Source organism: Echinops telfairi, unplaced genomic scaffold, assembly GCF_000313985.2.
Source record: "Echinops telfairi isolate 266 unplaced genomic scaffold, ASM31398v2 ScPeMD7_5592;HRSCAF=6446, whole genome shotgun sequence".
In the NCBI taxonomy this organism is placed as follows: Eukaryota; Metazoa; Chordata; class Mammalia; order Afrosoricida; family Tenrecidae; genus Echinops; species Echinops telfairi.
Window position 1 is genome coordinate 46,397,602 of NW_022109491.1, and position 17,418 is coordinate 46,415,019.

The 17,418-nt window shown below is 39.5% G+C and overlaps 1 protein-coding gene across 1 annotated transcript in view; it reads left to right on the forward strand.

Annotated features, from left to right (window-relative positions):
- The window catches only part of CFAP61 (cilia and flagella associated protein 61), a 399,631-nt gene that overhangs the window by 14,238 nt on the left and 367,975 nt on the right, over nucleotides 1-17,418 (forward strand). Inside the window, exons 3-6 of the mRNA XM_045295176.1 lie at nucleotides 3,501-3,651; nucleotides 6,249-6,325; nucleotides 7,118-7,185; nucleotides 7,389-7,515. Coding sequence (XP_045151111.1) covers nucleotides 3,501-3,651; nucleotides 6,249-6,325; nucleotides 7,118-7,185; nucleotides 7,389-7,515 — 423 coding nt within the window. The remainder of the gene's footprint in view (nucleotides 1-3,500; nucleotides 3,652-6,248; nucleotides 6,326-7,117; nucleotides 7,186-7,388; nucleotides 7,516-17,418) is intronic.

Genomic DNA, 17,418 nt, shown 5'->3' on the forward strand with positions numbered 1-17,418 from the left:
ACTGAAAGTTTACGGGCTGCTAAAAGGACCAACTGATCTGGGTTGGAAGAAGTAAGGCCACAAGAGTGCTCCTAAAGGCAAGGATGGCAAGACTTTGTCTTATGTACTTTGGACTTATTGTCAAGAGAGACCAGTCTCTGGCGAAGGACATCATGCTTGGTCAAGTGGAAGGGTGGGGAAAAAGAGGAAGGTCCTCAATGAGGTGGATTGGCACAGTGGCTGCATCAATGGGCTCAGGCACAGTAACCATTGTGAGGACTGCAAAAGACTGTGTAGTGTCCACTCTGTTGAGCATAGGGTCATTATGAGTCGGAATCGACCTGAGGGCACCTAACAACAACAACAACAATGTCTTTAATCAGATTGCAGCCCGGTTCCAATATAAGGGGACATTTTCTGGGGCGTGACCTGTATTACCGCTTATCTTACTTGTGATTCAAAGAGAAGTGCGTAGAAATGGAGAGACCTTAGTCCTACTAAGAAGGCAGAGCCAGGAGCAGAGGATGCTTTTTGCATCCAGATCTACCATGTGCTCAGAGAGCCTCCTAGACCTGGGGGAACGCAGATGCCAAGACTCATGGAGATTTCCAAGGAATGGGAGGTCCATGTTGACAGGAAACATGGGCCATTACCCAGAGCCAGCAGAGAGAGAAAGCCTTCCTCCAGAACTGATGCCCTGAATTTGGCTTCTAGCCTCTTAAATCTCAAATTTAGAGAATAAGTTTGCTTGTTAAAGCCATCTACTTGTAAAAAGAAAAGAAAATCCATTTACTTCTTATATTTTTGTTATAGTAGCACTAGGAAATTAAGATGATTTGTTTCTATCATATCTATAGTAGTTATTATTGGCTGCTTGCTCATGTCAGTAGGATTCAGGCATAAAAAAATTGATCTTACCTAAAACACCTGTTAAGTTTTTAGGAGGGAGAGAAAAGTAGATGAGGCATTGGCGACTACAGGGGAAGGACCATGAGAACTGAGGACAGAGATCTCAGGGCAAAAAGGACAGAGATGGAAATTAGGACCAACATGCAGAGGAAACTGAGCTCTGTTTCATTTACTCTTTATCCAAGCAGATAATGTGGGCTGGGTTTCATCCAGATTTCATCAAGGATAGTGAAATAAGGTTTGCATGTATGTGGAAAATGCCCCAAGCCAATTCTGTAAATGAGATATTACTATAATGCTCTACTTTCTGCTACTTGATGACAGATTTTTAAAATAGAGCTCCGTTGGTTTAAATTTAGTGTATTACAATGAATTTTTAAAGTTGTTTAAAATATATACCTTCTATTTTCACCCTCTTCTTTTCCCCTCCTTTCTTTCATAGTGGTTTTTAGCTGTCTTTTGGACATGTGGTTAAGAGATAGTATGTGGAAATGGTGCACACAAAAGGATATGCTACAAATCTCATTTTGACTGTCAGCTATTTGCAAATTACAATGCGTTTCCCCATTGAGCCATAGTTCTTAAGCCAACCCACAAATACTTATTTAATCTGTGATATCTGTGTGATGTAGTATTATGCAAATTGTGTAACAGAACCCGCCCACCATTCTTTTAAGTTTCCCATGCACAAATATATTTCCAGTTCAAGACTTGATTCTAGGAACACATTTTACTTTTACTTTCTTGAGAGGGTAAGAGGGTAGTTGCTGCCCTGCCCCTAACTCTTGACGGAAGTGGTTCCATCTCTTCCTATCCCCCCCACCCCACCCCCAACTAATGCGATAGCTCCTCCAACCACTGCCGTGTTGATTACATGTGCTGGCCCTGCTCTGGGGCATTTCCTCCTTGGGTACTAAAGTGCGGACTCTCAGTTTGGAGTCATGAGTCAACACTTGAAGCTCTTGGAAACTGGAAGATTAAGAGCTGAGGGGAGCCACTTCCGGAGTTAAATGAAGGACACTGTTTATTAAACTACTCTCATAAAATGATGTGCCATTAAGTGGGGAAAAGGAGGATAAAAATCATATGGATTGTGCAATTTCATTTTAAAAAATAACCAAAGTATATTGTATATGTCTCATGATCCACAGTGGTTGACTCACAGTGGTTCTGACTCATAGTAACACTATAGAACAAAGTAGGACTGCCTCTTTGGGTTCTTGAAACTGTATGTATTTACAGGATAAGACGGCCTCATTTTATTTTCTCATTGAATAGCTTAGTGAGTTTGAATTGCTGACCTGGCTGTCAGCAGCTAAATTTGTAATCCACTGTGCCAACAGGGATCCTTATTTCAATGTACAGCTACTCTAAGAAAAGTCTGGGGAGAGAGATATCAAAACACTAGTAGTAAGTGTCTCTGAAGGTGGTATTAAGGTTGATTTTTTTTCTTCAGGAAATATTTATTTCATATAATTAGTGATTACATTTTATAGCAAATTTAGATGTATATACTTCTTACAACCATAACTTGTAATCAAAGGATCAATCACATTTGCATGCTGAACCACACTTCAGGTTTTCAGAATTCAGCCATCAGTCATGATTCTGCACCAGGGCCACCAGTCCATGATTTCAAATAGTTGTAGATTTTTTCAGTAACTGGAATAAAATCTTCTTTATATGTGACTATTGTCTCTACATAAAATCTTTTTGGGAGCTCAGGTAGTTCAACCGGCGATACTTTCTTTTGCTTTAATCCATCTGGAAGCTTGCTCTTTTTCCGGCCTACAAAAAACAAGCAGACCAACACAGTGCAGGTGTCCAGTACATAAAGTATGGACAGCTTCCCGTACCAGACTGAGACCTGGTTCGGATCTAAGGGTGATCTTTCAAGTGATTTTGTCTTCTTGTCAGTGAGTATTTAAAAATGCTTTCCTAATAAAACCTAGTATTCCTTTGGTGACAGAAATGCAACTGGGTTCTGTCTATATTTTTTTCCTTATTCTCCCCAATGTCTTACTTCCCCTTTCAGTTATATGCTTTCTTATCTCTCACTCCCCCCTACTAAAGGATAGTTTACTCCTGCCTTCTTTTTTATTTGTTTAACAGTTACTTATTTATTTTCACTCCTGCCTTCTTTAAGGATCCCCAGTGGCTCTGTGGGTTAGGTGTTGGGCTGCTAACCACAAGGTGGTAGTTCAAACCCACCAGCTGCTCTTTAAAAGAATGATGGTGCTCTGTTCTTATCGAGAGGTACAATCTTGGCAGCCCTGTATAGCGTCACTTTGATTTAGAATCAATTCAATAGCAATGGGTTCATTTCTTTTTTTTAAAGTAAAGATATATAATATCTTTATAATAAAATGCAAAAGCAATTTTAAAAATAAAAATTTAATTCATAGCACCAAATGCAATTTTAAACATAAAATTTTAAGGGTAGCACCAGAGACATGAAAGTTGCTGCCACACCATCCTCCCCTCTCAGGAAGTTTAATCCCACCTCATCCAGGGGGGACGAAACCCTAATAGCCTAAGGAGTAAGAAAATGGCATATTTTTACCTCCTTTTCATCATCTTATCCGTGTCTGTGGTTTTAACCGTTGTCACAGAGAAAAGGCAAATCTTGCGGTTACCCTCTGCAATGACAAGGAGGAGCTCATGGCCCAGGCCACCTTCATGGACTACCCTAACTGGGACATTTCCAGGCAGGACGACTGGGTGTCTGTGTTCCGCGAGCTGGACAGGGAGATCCCGTGCACGGTAAGGAATCAAGTTTAGTTCTTATCAGAACATTCCTAGAATTTTAGAAGTAGACGATAATAATAATAATTATTATTTTAAATAATTGTTTTTGAATATTATTTATTATTAAAATGACTGTTTCTGTTACTTAGAATTATTTTTATTCATTTTGAAGGGAAGTCCTTGGTTTGCATATTATCTTTGGTTGCATTTTAGAATGACAGTTTCAAAACATATGACAAAAATAATATAGCACCATGACAGTGAAGCTACTTGGTGGGGATGCAAAGTCGTCCTGTGAGCAGGAGCACAGAGGAGAGAGGACAGGGTAGGGGACAACCCAGTCAGTCTGGGCTGGCCAGGCCCTGGTGATTCTAACCATGTCTGCTGCATCTGCTAATGAGGACTGGGGAGCAAATGATAATTAGGAGTATCAGAATGTGTGCTTCCCAGGCTTCCACACAATTCCCCATGCTTTTGGGGAATCCTAGGCATCCTAGAAATGGGATACATGTCCTCTACACATTTATTCTCATGTTTAGAACAGTCTCAGATTTAAGTCACACTTTATCATTTTCAAAGTGCTCTCATGAGCTCTAGCTCACTTGATCTCTTTTATATCTGCATAAATGACAACTTGTTAACTGATTGGATCCAAGATCAGTGTTGCCAAGGAGTGCAATCTTCATAGTTGGTGCCGAGTCCAAGCACTTCCTGCAGGCTGCCTGCCAGAGCTGGCCAATATTTGGTCCCCGTTTCTGTGATCATTCAAAGGCTGCACCTTCTGGCAGCACTGTTGCCTGTCAGTGAAAGTCCATCACATCTCCCCAGAGCTCGGATGTAGACAAAGAGGGAGTTTTAATTGAGTGCATGAGGGATTTAAGCACAAGTGTGCACATAGCCCAGCAAATCCACTAGCGTTCAGTCAGTCAGCAGTGTCTTCTGTGGTATCTTTTTCCTCCCTACCCCATACATTAGGTATCATGGTCAGAAAATTCTCTCAAACTTGGAAATAGGGGGGGCGAAAAGAAAAGAAAGGAAATGGTGGCGGCATTAGTTGTACAATTATACTTGATCTAATTGAATTATGGCTTATTATAATATTTGTAAGAGCTCCATAAAAATGATTAAAAAATAATACTTTAGAAAAAAAGATGAAAAGATTTAAAAAACGATGCCTAGGTCTTCTTTCAGTCCAGTGCTTGTCCTCTGACTGGCTTTTAAGTGACTGTGCTATTTCATAACTCTTTAGGAGTAGTGAAGTTGTAGGTTTTTTAATCTAGTTCAGATAAGTCTGCATGATTTCTGTCTGGTAGAAGAGACCACTGTAGAAGTGATTGCTGTAAGGCACGGCAGGCTTTCCAGTGGTTTTGTATCTAAACAGCATCTCTTTCTAACATTCCTTTATTAAATTACCAGTAAGGTGTTCCTCCCATGCACCTTTCTGACTGACAAGATGAGTAAATTGCTGACAGTCATGATTTTACATTTTTCAAAATTGTCAACGCGCTATTTGCCTTTTGGGAGTTTTTAGACTCACAAATGAAACTCGTGATTTTTAAAATGGTGAAAATCTGTGGTGGTCGCTGTAAGTTCAACTCTACTTGATGACAACTAACAGCAATAGAAACAGCTCCTTCTAAAAGCACTCCCAGCACACGAGTGGAGGCTAAATCATAGGGCTGTGAGGTTACTATGCCTAGAGTCACCGAGATTGTTGCCCTGAAAACAAGAACCCCTGGGTGCACTCTTATCCTGGCCTGGGTACTGAATGACCTCATTCTAACCACCTAAGTACTTCACATTCAGGCTGTTTCTACAATTTGAAATTTTGCACCAAAGCACAGAGTTACTGAGTTGAACGGACCAATATTTGGAGTACTATATAGAACAATTTTGTATTATTGAAAACACTCAAAAAATCTAAAGAAGTTATGGGACCGAGTTGTCTAAAAGCTGAAAAGATTCCACTTGAAAGTTGTGTACTTTGAGTTTTCAGTTTCCAGGTTTTTAGGATACCAAGGATAATGTTTGATTCTGACTCTCAGAAGGGTGAACCAGGCAAACCATTGTATTCCTAATGTGACACTTGCCTTCCACCCCTCAGATCCCAAAGAGAGTCTTTTTATCTCATTCCTTGTATAGCGCTTCCTTGTAGACTGGAGGGCCTGGAGGAGGGGTGTTGGTCTTTTACTGGCCGAGCTGCCCCTGAGGACGGAACCAGGACCTCACTGCCCGTAGGCCCCTCCTTGAGCTTAGCTGGGGTGAACCAGGACAAGGACCAGTGCTCACGCTCATGACCGTGTTTCCTTGAATATTTCTTTTTTCTTTTTAAGAGATCATTTTATTGGGGGCTCTTTCAGCTCTTATACAATCCATACATCAGTTGTATCATGCATATTTGTACATATGTTGCCATCCCTTAGCTAGAGGGCAGGAAGGCAGCGGTCAGTGGGAATGCTCAGATGCTGTCTGAGCATCTCGGGACGTGAACATAAACTATCAGCCACCCAAACCTGGCAGCTATCTTTTATGGTTACTCTAACCCTCTACCATGTTGGTCTGACCCAGAACAAAACCAATTCAGCCTTTACACTGTGTCTTCTTCTCTGCAGCCTCTGAACACACTGTTCATGCATCTTTTTGTGGCTGTAGATGAATACTCCATTGGTTGCTGCAAAGAGGTTATCCGGTGAGTGATGGACCTTGCACATGGTAGGGTCTATGGGACGTCCCAGTAAGGTCAACTGAGGCCAAAGAGACAGTATGAGCTTGTTTGAAAAAATTTTTTTAAGTTATATGTAATTCTCTGAGATATGTAATTTGTTTATAATTCCTGGCCATCTGAAAACATTCATTTTGAATCACATGACAGTTCTGAAAGAAGGCAATCTGTCTCTTTGAATCTGAATCTGTTCAGTCCATACCTTTAACTGGCTGTCACTTAAGGTAAATAGATCAACCGTCCAGTTAGGTTTTTTGTTGTTGTTTTGTTTTTTAAGGAATTAAAATAGCCACAACTGTGGCTATTTCTAAAAATTACTTTTCTCAATTATTACTATAAAAGTTTATTGACACTGCAGAAGCATCTGGAATAATGTGATTTGTTGAAACATGATCTGTAGGACTACCAAGCGATGGCAATATTCCTTGAACAGCCTGCATAGAGACTTGGGGCAGTGACCTCTGCTTTCACACCAGACCATCCAGATGCCAGGTCAAAGGTTAACTATTAGCAGAACTCTGGTGTGCTAACTGAACATGGCACCCTTTATTCTCTGCCACCATGGGAAAGACAGAAAAGGGGATGTTTGGAATTCAAGAAATTGCCTTCAAGACGGTCTTGCCTTTGTGGTTAAAGGAGCAAGGAGCCCGTGTTTGTTAGGGGTACCTTACTTTTTGAGAACATCGTTCATTTCAGTAAGATGCCTGCTACGATGAACAGTTTGTTATGAATACTTGTCTGCTGTTTTTCCCTGACCAGGTCCGTGTTTAAGGCAGTGCCGGAGCTCCACTTCATATTCCTCATAGTGCCATCCTACATGAGCTTAGGTGAGGCTGCTTAACGATCTCACAGTTAATACAGTTAAACTGGACTTTTGGGATTAGGACATAAGAATGGTATTAATGCATTATGTGCTTGTTTGATTTTAACAATTAAATGCAATGCTAAATGGAAGTTGTATTTTGATATGAAGCCCTGAAGTTATCGTTTGCTAAAATTAGGCTATTTTTTCTTGATCTCTGTGATTTAGGCTCAACTCTGATAACTGTTTTTGACCAAGTGGGGAATGTCCCGTGCCTGACGTTTGAGGAGGACTTTGGTGTGCACATATGCCACAGGCACAGCCATTACCCTCAGCTGCACATTCGTGAAGCTAGGTAAGGTCGGAGTGCGGCTGTTGTTACTTAAACATTACCATGACAGTAACGTTCAGAAGTATAAATTGCCAATTCCTGCTATAGCTATTTAAACTGTGGATTCGATTGTTGTACAGTTCTTGTAGCTTTGTTTCACTTGAAGATGTCCACCAAAAGCCCAAACCAAACTCGCTGCCATCAGTCAGTACTGCCCCTATAAGACAGGCTAGAACTATCCCTGTGGCCTCTCAGACGGTAACTCCTTACGAGAGTAGAAAGCCTCGTCTCTCTCACACGGAGCAATCAGTGATGTCCAGCTGCTGACCTGGTGGTTGGCAACCCAACATGTCATGAGTAAGCCACAAAAGCACCGTAAATAGGTTCCCAGTCCCCCTTAATTATATCATTTTCAGGACAAGATATCAGAAGATATGCATCTGAGTCCAGGTGACTGGCAAAGTTCCCCATTTCATCTGAAAGCACTATGTATGGTTGTCCGAAAGCACAGCATTCTTGTTTACACGCTCAGTAAAATGACTGTTTCACATAAAGTAAACTTTAAAAATGACTTTGTTTATTTAGTTTTCTAGTACAAGGTACCCATTTTTTTCCCTGACACGTTATGAAGGAGGACTGCAAAGAGGGGTTTTCCAATTGAAACCTTTACCATAAATGCCACACATACATGCCGAAATCCAGCATCCTCAGTGTGGACATGGAGATGAGAAGGTCCACGGAGACTTCATCACTGTCTCCATCCACCAACTCTCCTCCACTGTGGCCTTGCTCCTCCATTTGTCATGAGGGAGTCTGCGTCCCCTCGCATGGAATCCGAGCAGATTTGGGGCTGCTTCACTCAGTACAGCATACAGGAAGGATGCTCTGTGATTTCTGAGCTGAGGTGTGAGAGAACTGCATCATCTGCCTGGTTCTCTTGGGACACTTGCTACAGAGAAAAAGGACCATGTAGGAAATATGACTACCCTAAGCCCTTGTAGGTCCCCATGTCAGTAGACCCAGTTGGATTTCCAGGGAGAGTCAGCCTCAAATGTGGTCAGGTAAGTGATCCAGGATGGATGCCCAGGGAAGCAGCCTCATATACCTGTAGCACCAGCTGGTATCTGTCTGCAACACATATGAGACTCCAAAGGAAAATAAAATAAGTGCTTTTGTTTGATGGAGAATATAAAGGTTGGATGAAAATGAATGAAAGTTATCTTGAGATTTCACCCTTAGAGAGAATGGCACTTTCCTCACAGAAGACAGAAATACAGGTTTAGATTTTCAGTAGAAAGTTGGAAATACAGGTCCAGAGAGACGTTGGGTTATTGATAAGTATTTCTTCGTTGTTGATTTGTATGTGAGCAAGGAGATCATGGGAATGTAGAACATTGACTAGTGTAGGAAGCAATCATAAAGTGTAACACGGAATTTTGAAAGATGCAGTGGAACTCTGAATGACTAAGAGAAAGAAAACGGGCAGTTGGGTCAAGCCATTTGGGCACTCACAAGAGACCATTTGGCTTGGCAATTAAAATAATCACAAATTAGATTAATAAAATACATAAAACTTATGGACAAATGCTCCTAAGAGTCACATTACCAACCAAGAAGAAAAGAGATGATATCAAGAATAATATGAATAACCCTGAAACATCATTCAATAAGAAAAACTTAAGAAGAATCAATGCACTTGATTTGTGGTGCTGGTGGAGAATATTGAAGATACGATACCGTGGGTTGCTAAAAGAGTAATATAATCTGTCGTGGAGGAAGTACAACCAGAATATTCCTTCTAAGCAAAGATGGCGAGACTTTGTCTCATGTACTTTGAACATGTTATCGGGAGAGACCAGTCCCCGGAAACGGACATCGTGTTAGTAAAGTGGAGGAGGAGCTAAAAGGAGGAAGCCCCTCAGCTAGGTGGATTGACATAGTGGCTGCCACAGTAGACGCAAACCTAAGAACAATGGTGAAGGTGGTGCAGGACTGGGCCACGTTTCGTTCTGCTGCACAGAGGGTCGCTGTGAGTCTGAACTGACCCGATGGCCCCGAACAAAACTAACCAACAAATTAAAGGTTAGATGAAATAGAACAATCCCTTGAAAGACAAGCTACAAAAACTCATTTTAAAAATGAAGAACCGGGATAGCTCTGTATCTAATAAAGACAGTCACAGAGGAACTTTGAACAGGAGGGAGAGTAGTCTACTGCCATCTATGTCCCTATTCTGATTTGCTCCCCCCTCCCTTTTTCCCCTTTCATGAATTCAGTGTTCTGAGACTCGTCCCAGGAACCCCTTTTCCAGAACTTAAAGTCTCGAGAAGCTAATGAACATTATATTGGATCTTTCTGAATTATAATTTGTAGTAGAGACTTCCAACAAATACCAAGTCACCTAAAAGGAGAGCTCTCTTATTTTTGTAGTGTACAGCCTGATCCCAACTTCAGTTAACTTCAGTAGGGAGAGGAATTCTAGCCAACAACTCAACTTCTGTGAGAGTTCAAAGAAATGGTGGATTAGTGGATAACTACAAAAATCATCAGTAAAAAAGTAGAGTCAAAAGTGGCAAATAAGCAAATAGTGTTAATTCCTAGAAGAGCTCTAGCGGTTCTGTCAGGCAAGCTTTGGGCTGCTAACCACAAGGTTGGTGGTTCAAACTGACCAGTGGCTCCATGAGAGAAAGATGAGGCTGTCTGCTCCTGCAGAGATTTATAGCCTCAGAAACTCTGCAGGGTTGCTTCCAGTTGGAATGGACTTGATGGACGTGGGTTGTTTGGTTAGCTCACAGAGGAGGAACATCTCACATGAAATTTGACAGGGGTGACTACTGAATTTGTAGAACCAAGTAAAATGAAAACGAGGAGTCTTTTTTCAGAAAGCAGACAAAAGTTGTCATTACACCACACACATACCCATTGCCTCTGAGTCAATTCCAACTCAGAGTTATTCTCTATAAGGTTTCTGAGACTGTAAATCTTTCTGAGAGCAGTTAGCCTCATCTTTCTCCCATAGAGCAGCTGATGAGTTTGAACCATTGACCTTGCAATTAACAGCCCAACATCTAATCCACATAGTCACCAAGGCCCTTTAAAAATGTCATTGAAGGCTTTAAACTATAAAACATATTTCTTTTTCTGTAGTCCTATTCTTGATTTGGAGGCTTTATTTCTTTTAGATTATTTGCTGCTTAACGGTTTCCTAAGTAAGGAAATGAGAGACTGATGGGGAAGCTCACAGGGGCAGGTCTCCTCGCTTATGGGTCAGATAAGTCAGACTCGACTCAATGGCAGTGAGTTTGGAATTTTTTTTCCAATCCTTTTATTGGGGGCTCATACAACTCTGATCACAATCCATACATTCATCAATTGTGTAAAGCACATTTGTACATTCATTGCCCTCATCATTCTCAAAACATTTGCTCTCCACTTAAGTCCCTGGCATCAGCTTCTCATTTTCCCCTCCCTCCCTGCTCCCCGCTCCCTCATGAACCTTTGATAATTTATAAATTATTATTTTGTCATATCTTACACTGTCTGAAGTCTCCCTTCACCCACTTTTCTGCTGTTCGTCCCCCAGGGAGGGGGTTATATGTAGATCCTTGCGATTGGTTCCCCCTTTTCACCTCATTCTCCCTCCACCCTCCCAGTATCGCCACTCTCACCACTGGTCCTGAAGGGAACATCTGCCCTGGATTCCTTGTGTTTCCAGTTCCTATCTGTAGGAGTTTGGAATTTTTTTTGGAAGTAAAGAAAAATCAAAACAAAATGAGTTTAAGCCTTCAAACTCTTGCATTCTACGATGAGCTGGGTACTTGCCGTAGGCCCCTTATTCATGTCCTGTCTAGATCACAAAGAACCTTTGGTTCCTCCCTGCCTACTCAGTAACCTTAATCACTTAGTAACTAGTGCCTTACTTCTGGCCTCTTGGTGTCTGTTCTTGCCCCTTCCTTGAAGGCCAGAGTTAGACAGTAGAAGTTAGATTGCAGAGTGGAATGAATGAGAGGTAAGAAAATCAAGACAAGGGAATATCACCACTCCCTGCTCTTTCTCGACATTTAGTGGTGACGGAAAGTGGAAAAGGAGTAGACAGAAGCTTATCTGCAGCTACTAGCCATTATACAAATAATGTGACATGGTCCCTTTTGACCTATGTGGACCATATAATTGGCATAGTCAGATCCATTTAGCTTATGTCTAAAAGATAATCACCAAGGAGGAGAATAAACTCAGATAAAATTATGCACCTATTTTGGTACAAGAGGGAAAAAACAATGCATAGGAAAAATGACTTATCTTTATTTTTACTAATAGCTGAATGCTCACATTTGAATTCACTTTTTATAAAATGCTTCTGATCATGCTGTGAATTGTAATGTGAACCAAAGGCATTCTGAACAAAGGGAATTTTGTGATCTCTTACACCGTTAAACCCTTATTCCAGGTTATGAAGCTTCAGTTGCTAGTGCCATCATAGGCAAGTACGCCTACTGACTCTTCAAGACATCGCAATGTTTAAAAATGTTTTCTTGTAAAAGCATTCATAAGTTGGCTTTTTTTAATGTTATGAGACTTTCCCATAACTTAATCTCTTATAATCTTGCAAGAACATCAATAATTGCTATTTATTTATCTCTAGTTCATTATAAAAGCTCTCTTCCTTTTCTGCCATTTATTAATTGATTTGGGGTTGATTTCATATAATAAAATGGTATATTTTCAAGTTGGAAAATTTTAAACTAAAATGATCTATTTTTTCATCCTTATATGTGAGTACATATGTAAATACAAACACATATATTTACAGTTACACAATACAGTGTTTACATACTACATATATACAAGGACACACATTATATGTATGTATATACATGCTCAAATGTTCAAATAATTGTATTTTTCACCTAATATAGCAGCTCTGCATCTTTCCAGGTTTTTTTAATAGCTATATGGTATTCCATTGTGTGGCTCTAATACAACTTATTTAAACATTCCTGATTTATGGATATTTAAGTTGCTTTCAATAACAAATAATGCTACGAAAATCAGCCCAGTGCATATATCTTCAAGTACTTACCTTATTTTCCCTTTAGTATAGAGTCTTATAAGTGGAAATTATGAGTAAGAATATTAAAATGTTAAAGCAGGTGCTACAAAATAATTATTCAATCATGCCAGTTTAGATGTCAATGAATATTGAATCCAATATTCTAACCTCACGCCTAACACCAACAATACTGTATGTTCTCTGTTATTAAAATCTTTACCAGTCTGATAGGCCAAAACTAGAATTTTTTGTTGTTTTAAATTACATCCATCTAAATACTAGTGGGATGGAGTGTCATTTTAAATCAATGCTGCTGTTGGTACGTGTCATCGAGTCAGTTCCAACTCAACAGGACAAAACACTGCCTGGTCTTGTACTATCCTCAAAATCCTTTCTATGCTTGAGCCCAGTGCTGCTACTATTGTGTAACATTAAAAAGATAAAATCCTTGAACATGAAGTAATGTCCAATTTAGGAACTATTAACACGTTACACAATAGGACCAAGATATATCTTGAGGTGTGATTTAAAATGTTTACAAAGCAGACAATTTTTAGGGTTGGGACATGGCTTACAGGTGAGAGTGTTGCTTTTTCAAAAACCTTTTCTTAAAATTTAGGCAGTTTACCCTATTTGGTTCTTGGGAATTGTCATTGTTTAAGCAGTGTTAAATCTTCAATGCTTTAAACATGTATATTTAAAAAGGCATTGTATTAATAGAGCACATACATATATTTTCTCCATATATGTATGTTCTCTTGCTGAAACTGGCATGAACATAGGCCACCATGTTAAAAATACCCATTTCTTTCCCTCTGCAGTAAAATGACAGCTTTGCTTATTTCCTCCCTAATGCTCCACTTCTCACTGTGGATGCAGGGGCACACAATTCAGGCCTTGCTCAAAGTCAGAATTTGGGAACTTTAGGGCTGTGATTTTATGTCCTACACCCATCTTGTCCCTCCTGCCCCCTCCCTTGAATTTCTAAATTTCCTTAGAAAATTTGAGTGCTGTGGACTATAATAACATTCACATGTTAAAGTACCTGGGCCAGGAGGTCATGTTCTTTCAGCCTCTGTAGTTGGAAGATCTGCCAGCTTTGCACATAGAAAATCTGAGCAGCAAATCATAAAGAAATGTCTTTAGAGATAATCCTGATGGCAAAGGGATGACAGTGGTTGTTTTGTAAGAGAAGAAAGCACATTCATAAAAAGACAGTTAAATATATGCTAACGAATTTGTAGGAAATGATGATAGTTGGTATTCTTTGTTTTCAGAAGGTGAACATTTTAGGAAGCTTTCTTTGGGAAATGTGGAAAAGACAATATGTACACTCCAGTAGAATTTTTAACAGGAAACAAATGCTGTGAATATAAAAATAAATGCTAGAAAAACAAAATGTATTTCCCAAAACTCAAATGACTTTTAGATTGCCTCATTTGTCCTGTTTCCCTTATGTTTACTTTTTATAACTACTTCATCAGTCGTTGTTTGCGCTGATAATTATTGGTGATGAACACAGTTCATAAGACACTAAACCAGTGAAGGGTTTGGGCGTATAATTATCCTCCAGCCCTTTACCTAGCCGCATACAGTATTCAGAACCAGCAAATTAATGTTGTAAACCGCCTCCCCACTTCCTTGATTTACTCAGGTGGAAAATTATAGCTATAATCAGTCCCTCTATTTAGGTACTGATTAATGAAGTTGCTATTCTGTATCGTGCATCACACCAACAAGAACGCCGACTTGCCCTTGGACATACTTTGAAAGCATAGAGTGGGGATTAATTAATCGCTGGTGGCAGACTGCATATGTTCAGATTTAGATACTTTTGGAATGGCCTTTCTCAAGAGAGAGAGAGAAGCCTCCCGTTTCTAGTCCTTGTGTGAGGGGAGGACTTGGCTCAGGAAAACCACTCAGACTCTAAGAACGAGAACTTTCTTTAACACAAATAGAAATTACTTTGCTGTTGACAATAACTAACTAAATGAGGTCAATAGTATTGGTTTGTGAAATATATAAAATACTTATGATTTTAAAACATTAGATTAGGACTTTTAAAATTCTAACTTTTTAACTTTTAAGGTATTTATTTTTTATGAATTTATATATTGTATCAATTTTTATTAAATATTTGATAATCATGTGCTTTTGAGAAATACACTTAACGTGGATTTAAAAAATTCTACTTTAAATTAATTTATGAGCACTTTTATAAACAGGAACATTCTGACGTTAGCTGTAGTTATCCTAAAAGTTTTTTTTAAAGGGGGCAGAGCAGCTCCAGAATCCCATCATTTGTCTTCATGAATCCTGATCAGTGACATAGCCGAGAATAGAATTTGGCTACAACTTAAACGGGGGCAATGTGTGGCAAGATCGACTTTTGGCTCAGCCATTTGAATTATAAATAATTGGCTCCTGTGTGTGCTTTCAAGCATTTAAAGACCTGAATACCTTTTAAAGTAATGAGATTTTTCAAGAAATAGGAGCTAAATGGCACTGAAATCCATTTAGAAGTTCTAAGAGAATCCGTCGTTCAGAAATGATGGGTTTGGTTTTTCTCAAAGAAGACCACTAGAGGGCAGAAGAGATCTTGGAAAGATTCTACTGTGTGGTCAGAACATGGTAATACTAACCATTCATGTGTGTAGAAGTAGTAGTAGTAGTAGTAGTAGTAGTAGCAGTAATAATAATAATAAAAAGATCTCCTTGGCCCTAACTGTAGGTTCTCCTACCCCATGTTGAGACAATGGTTGTGATAAAAGATTAGCTTGCTCAGGACAAACTGTATTCTGTTTTTGTTGCTAGGTGTTATGGAGTCAGTTTCGACCCATAGGGACCTTATACACAACACACCGGAACACACTGCCCTGCCCTGCACCAACCTCACAACTGTTCCTATGCCTGATCCCACTGCTGTAGGCACTGTGTCAATCCATCTCCTTCAGGGCATTCTGCTTTTTCACTCCGCCTCCACTTTGCCAAGCATGATGTCCTTGTCTAGGAACTGGTCTGTCCTGAGAATGTATCCAAAGTATGTAAGACAAGTCTTGCACTCTGTGGTCATACTTCTCCCAAGGCCCCCTTTTAGCAATCTGTGGTACTTTAAATATTCTTCACCAGCAACAAAATTCAGTTTGCTCATTCTTATTTCTTCTTCCTTGTTCAGTGTCTAACTTTCACATGTATCTAAGTCAAGGACAATATCATGGCTTGGATCAGGCGCACCTTAGCCCTCAAAGTAACATCCTTGCTGTTCAGTAAGCTGAAGAGGTCTTCAGCAGCAGCAACTCATCTTTTATCTCTTTATTGTGGCTTCCATGAGCATTGATTGTGGATCCATGCAAAACAATACTCTTACATCTTCAACCTTTGCTCCATTTATCACGATGTTACCTTTTACTCCAGTTGTGAGGATTTTGATAGTCTTTAGACTGAGTGGTAATTCATACTGAAGGCTGCAATTGATCTTCATCAGTAAATGCTTCTCACTTACAGCAAGCAAAGTGGTGTCATCTGCATATCACAGGTTGTTAATAAGCCTTCCTCCATTCCTGATGCCATATTCCTCTTCAAATAATCCATCTTCTTTGATTATTCACTCAGCATACAGATTGAACAAGTATTGTGAGAGGATACAATCCTGATGCACACATTCCCCGATTTTAAACTATGTAATATTCCCTTGTTGTGTTTTCACAACTGCCTCTTGATCCATGTACAAATTCCTCATGAGTACAATGAAGTGTTCTAGAATTTCCGTTCTTCTCAAGGATATCAATAGTTTGTTATGATTCACACAGTAAAATGCCTTTGCATAGTCCATAAAACACAAGTAAATATCTTTCTGGTATTCTCTGCTTTCAGCCGATATCCATCTGACATCAGCATCCTCTTCTGAATCTGGCCTGGAATTAGGAAATTCCCTATCAGTACTGCTACAACTGTTGTATTGATTAAGTAAAATTGTACTTTGTGCTATATTAATGATTTTGTTCTGTAGTTTGAGCATTCTGTTGGGCTCTCTTTCTTTTGGATGTGCACAATTATGCATCCCTTCCAGTCTTCTTCTTTTTTTTCCTTTCAACTTTCTAGATTCATTTTAATTTTAAAGTGACTTTGGAAGTTACCTATTAAAGTGTTTCAATATGAATTCTGCTTGGAGTTACATCACCAATGGAAACCCAGCTGTGATAAAAGCAAGAAATCAACCAATGCAATTCAGGCTTGTTTCTGCAGGAAAGTCAGCTCTTCACAGACTAATACAAATCATATATAAACAAACATATACATATATATGTATATATATATTTGGATTAGTAAGTGTGGTCTTTTTAAAAATTAAATACTTTTATTGGGAACTCTTACATCTTATCACAATCATACATTCATCCATTGTGTTAATCACATTTGCAGGTATGCTGCCATCATCATTTTCAAAGCATTTTCTTTCTACTTGAGTCCTTAATATCAGCTCCTCATTTCCCCCCCCTCCCTCTCTCCCCTGCCTGCCCTCCTTCATGAACCCTTGATAAGTTATAGATTATTATTTTCATATCTTACATCATCCTCTGTCGCCCTTCACCCACTTTACCATTATTCATTCCCCTGGGAGGGGGTTATATGTTGATACTTGTGATCAATTCCCCCCTTTCTACCCCCACCTTCCCCTAATCCTTCTGGTATCTCTGTTCTCATTGTTGATCCTGAGGAATTTATCTATCCTGAATTCCATGTGTTGAGGGTTCTTATCTGTAGTAGTGTGCATATTCTGGTCTAATCTGATTTGTAAGGTAGAATTGAGGTCATGATAGTGCGGGGAAGGAAGCATTAAAGAACTAGAGGAAAGTTGTGTGTTTCATCGGTGCTAT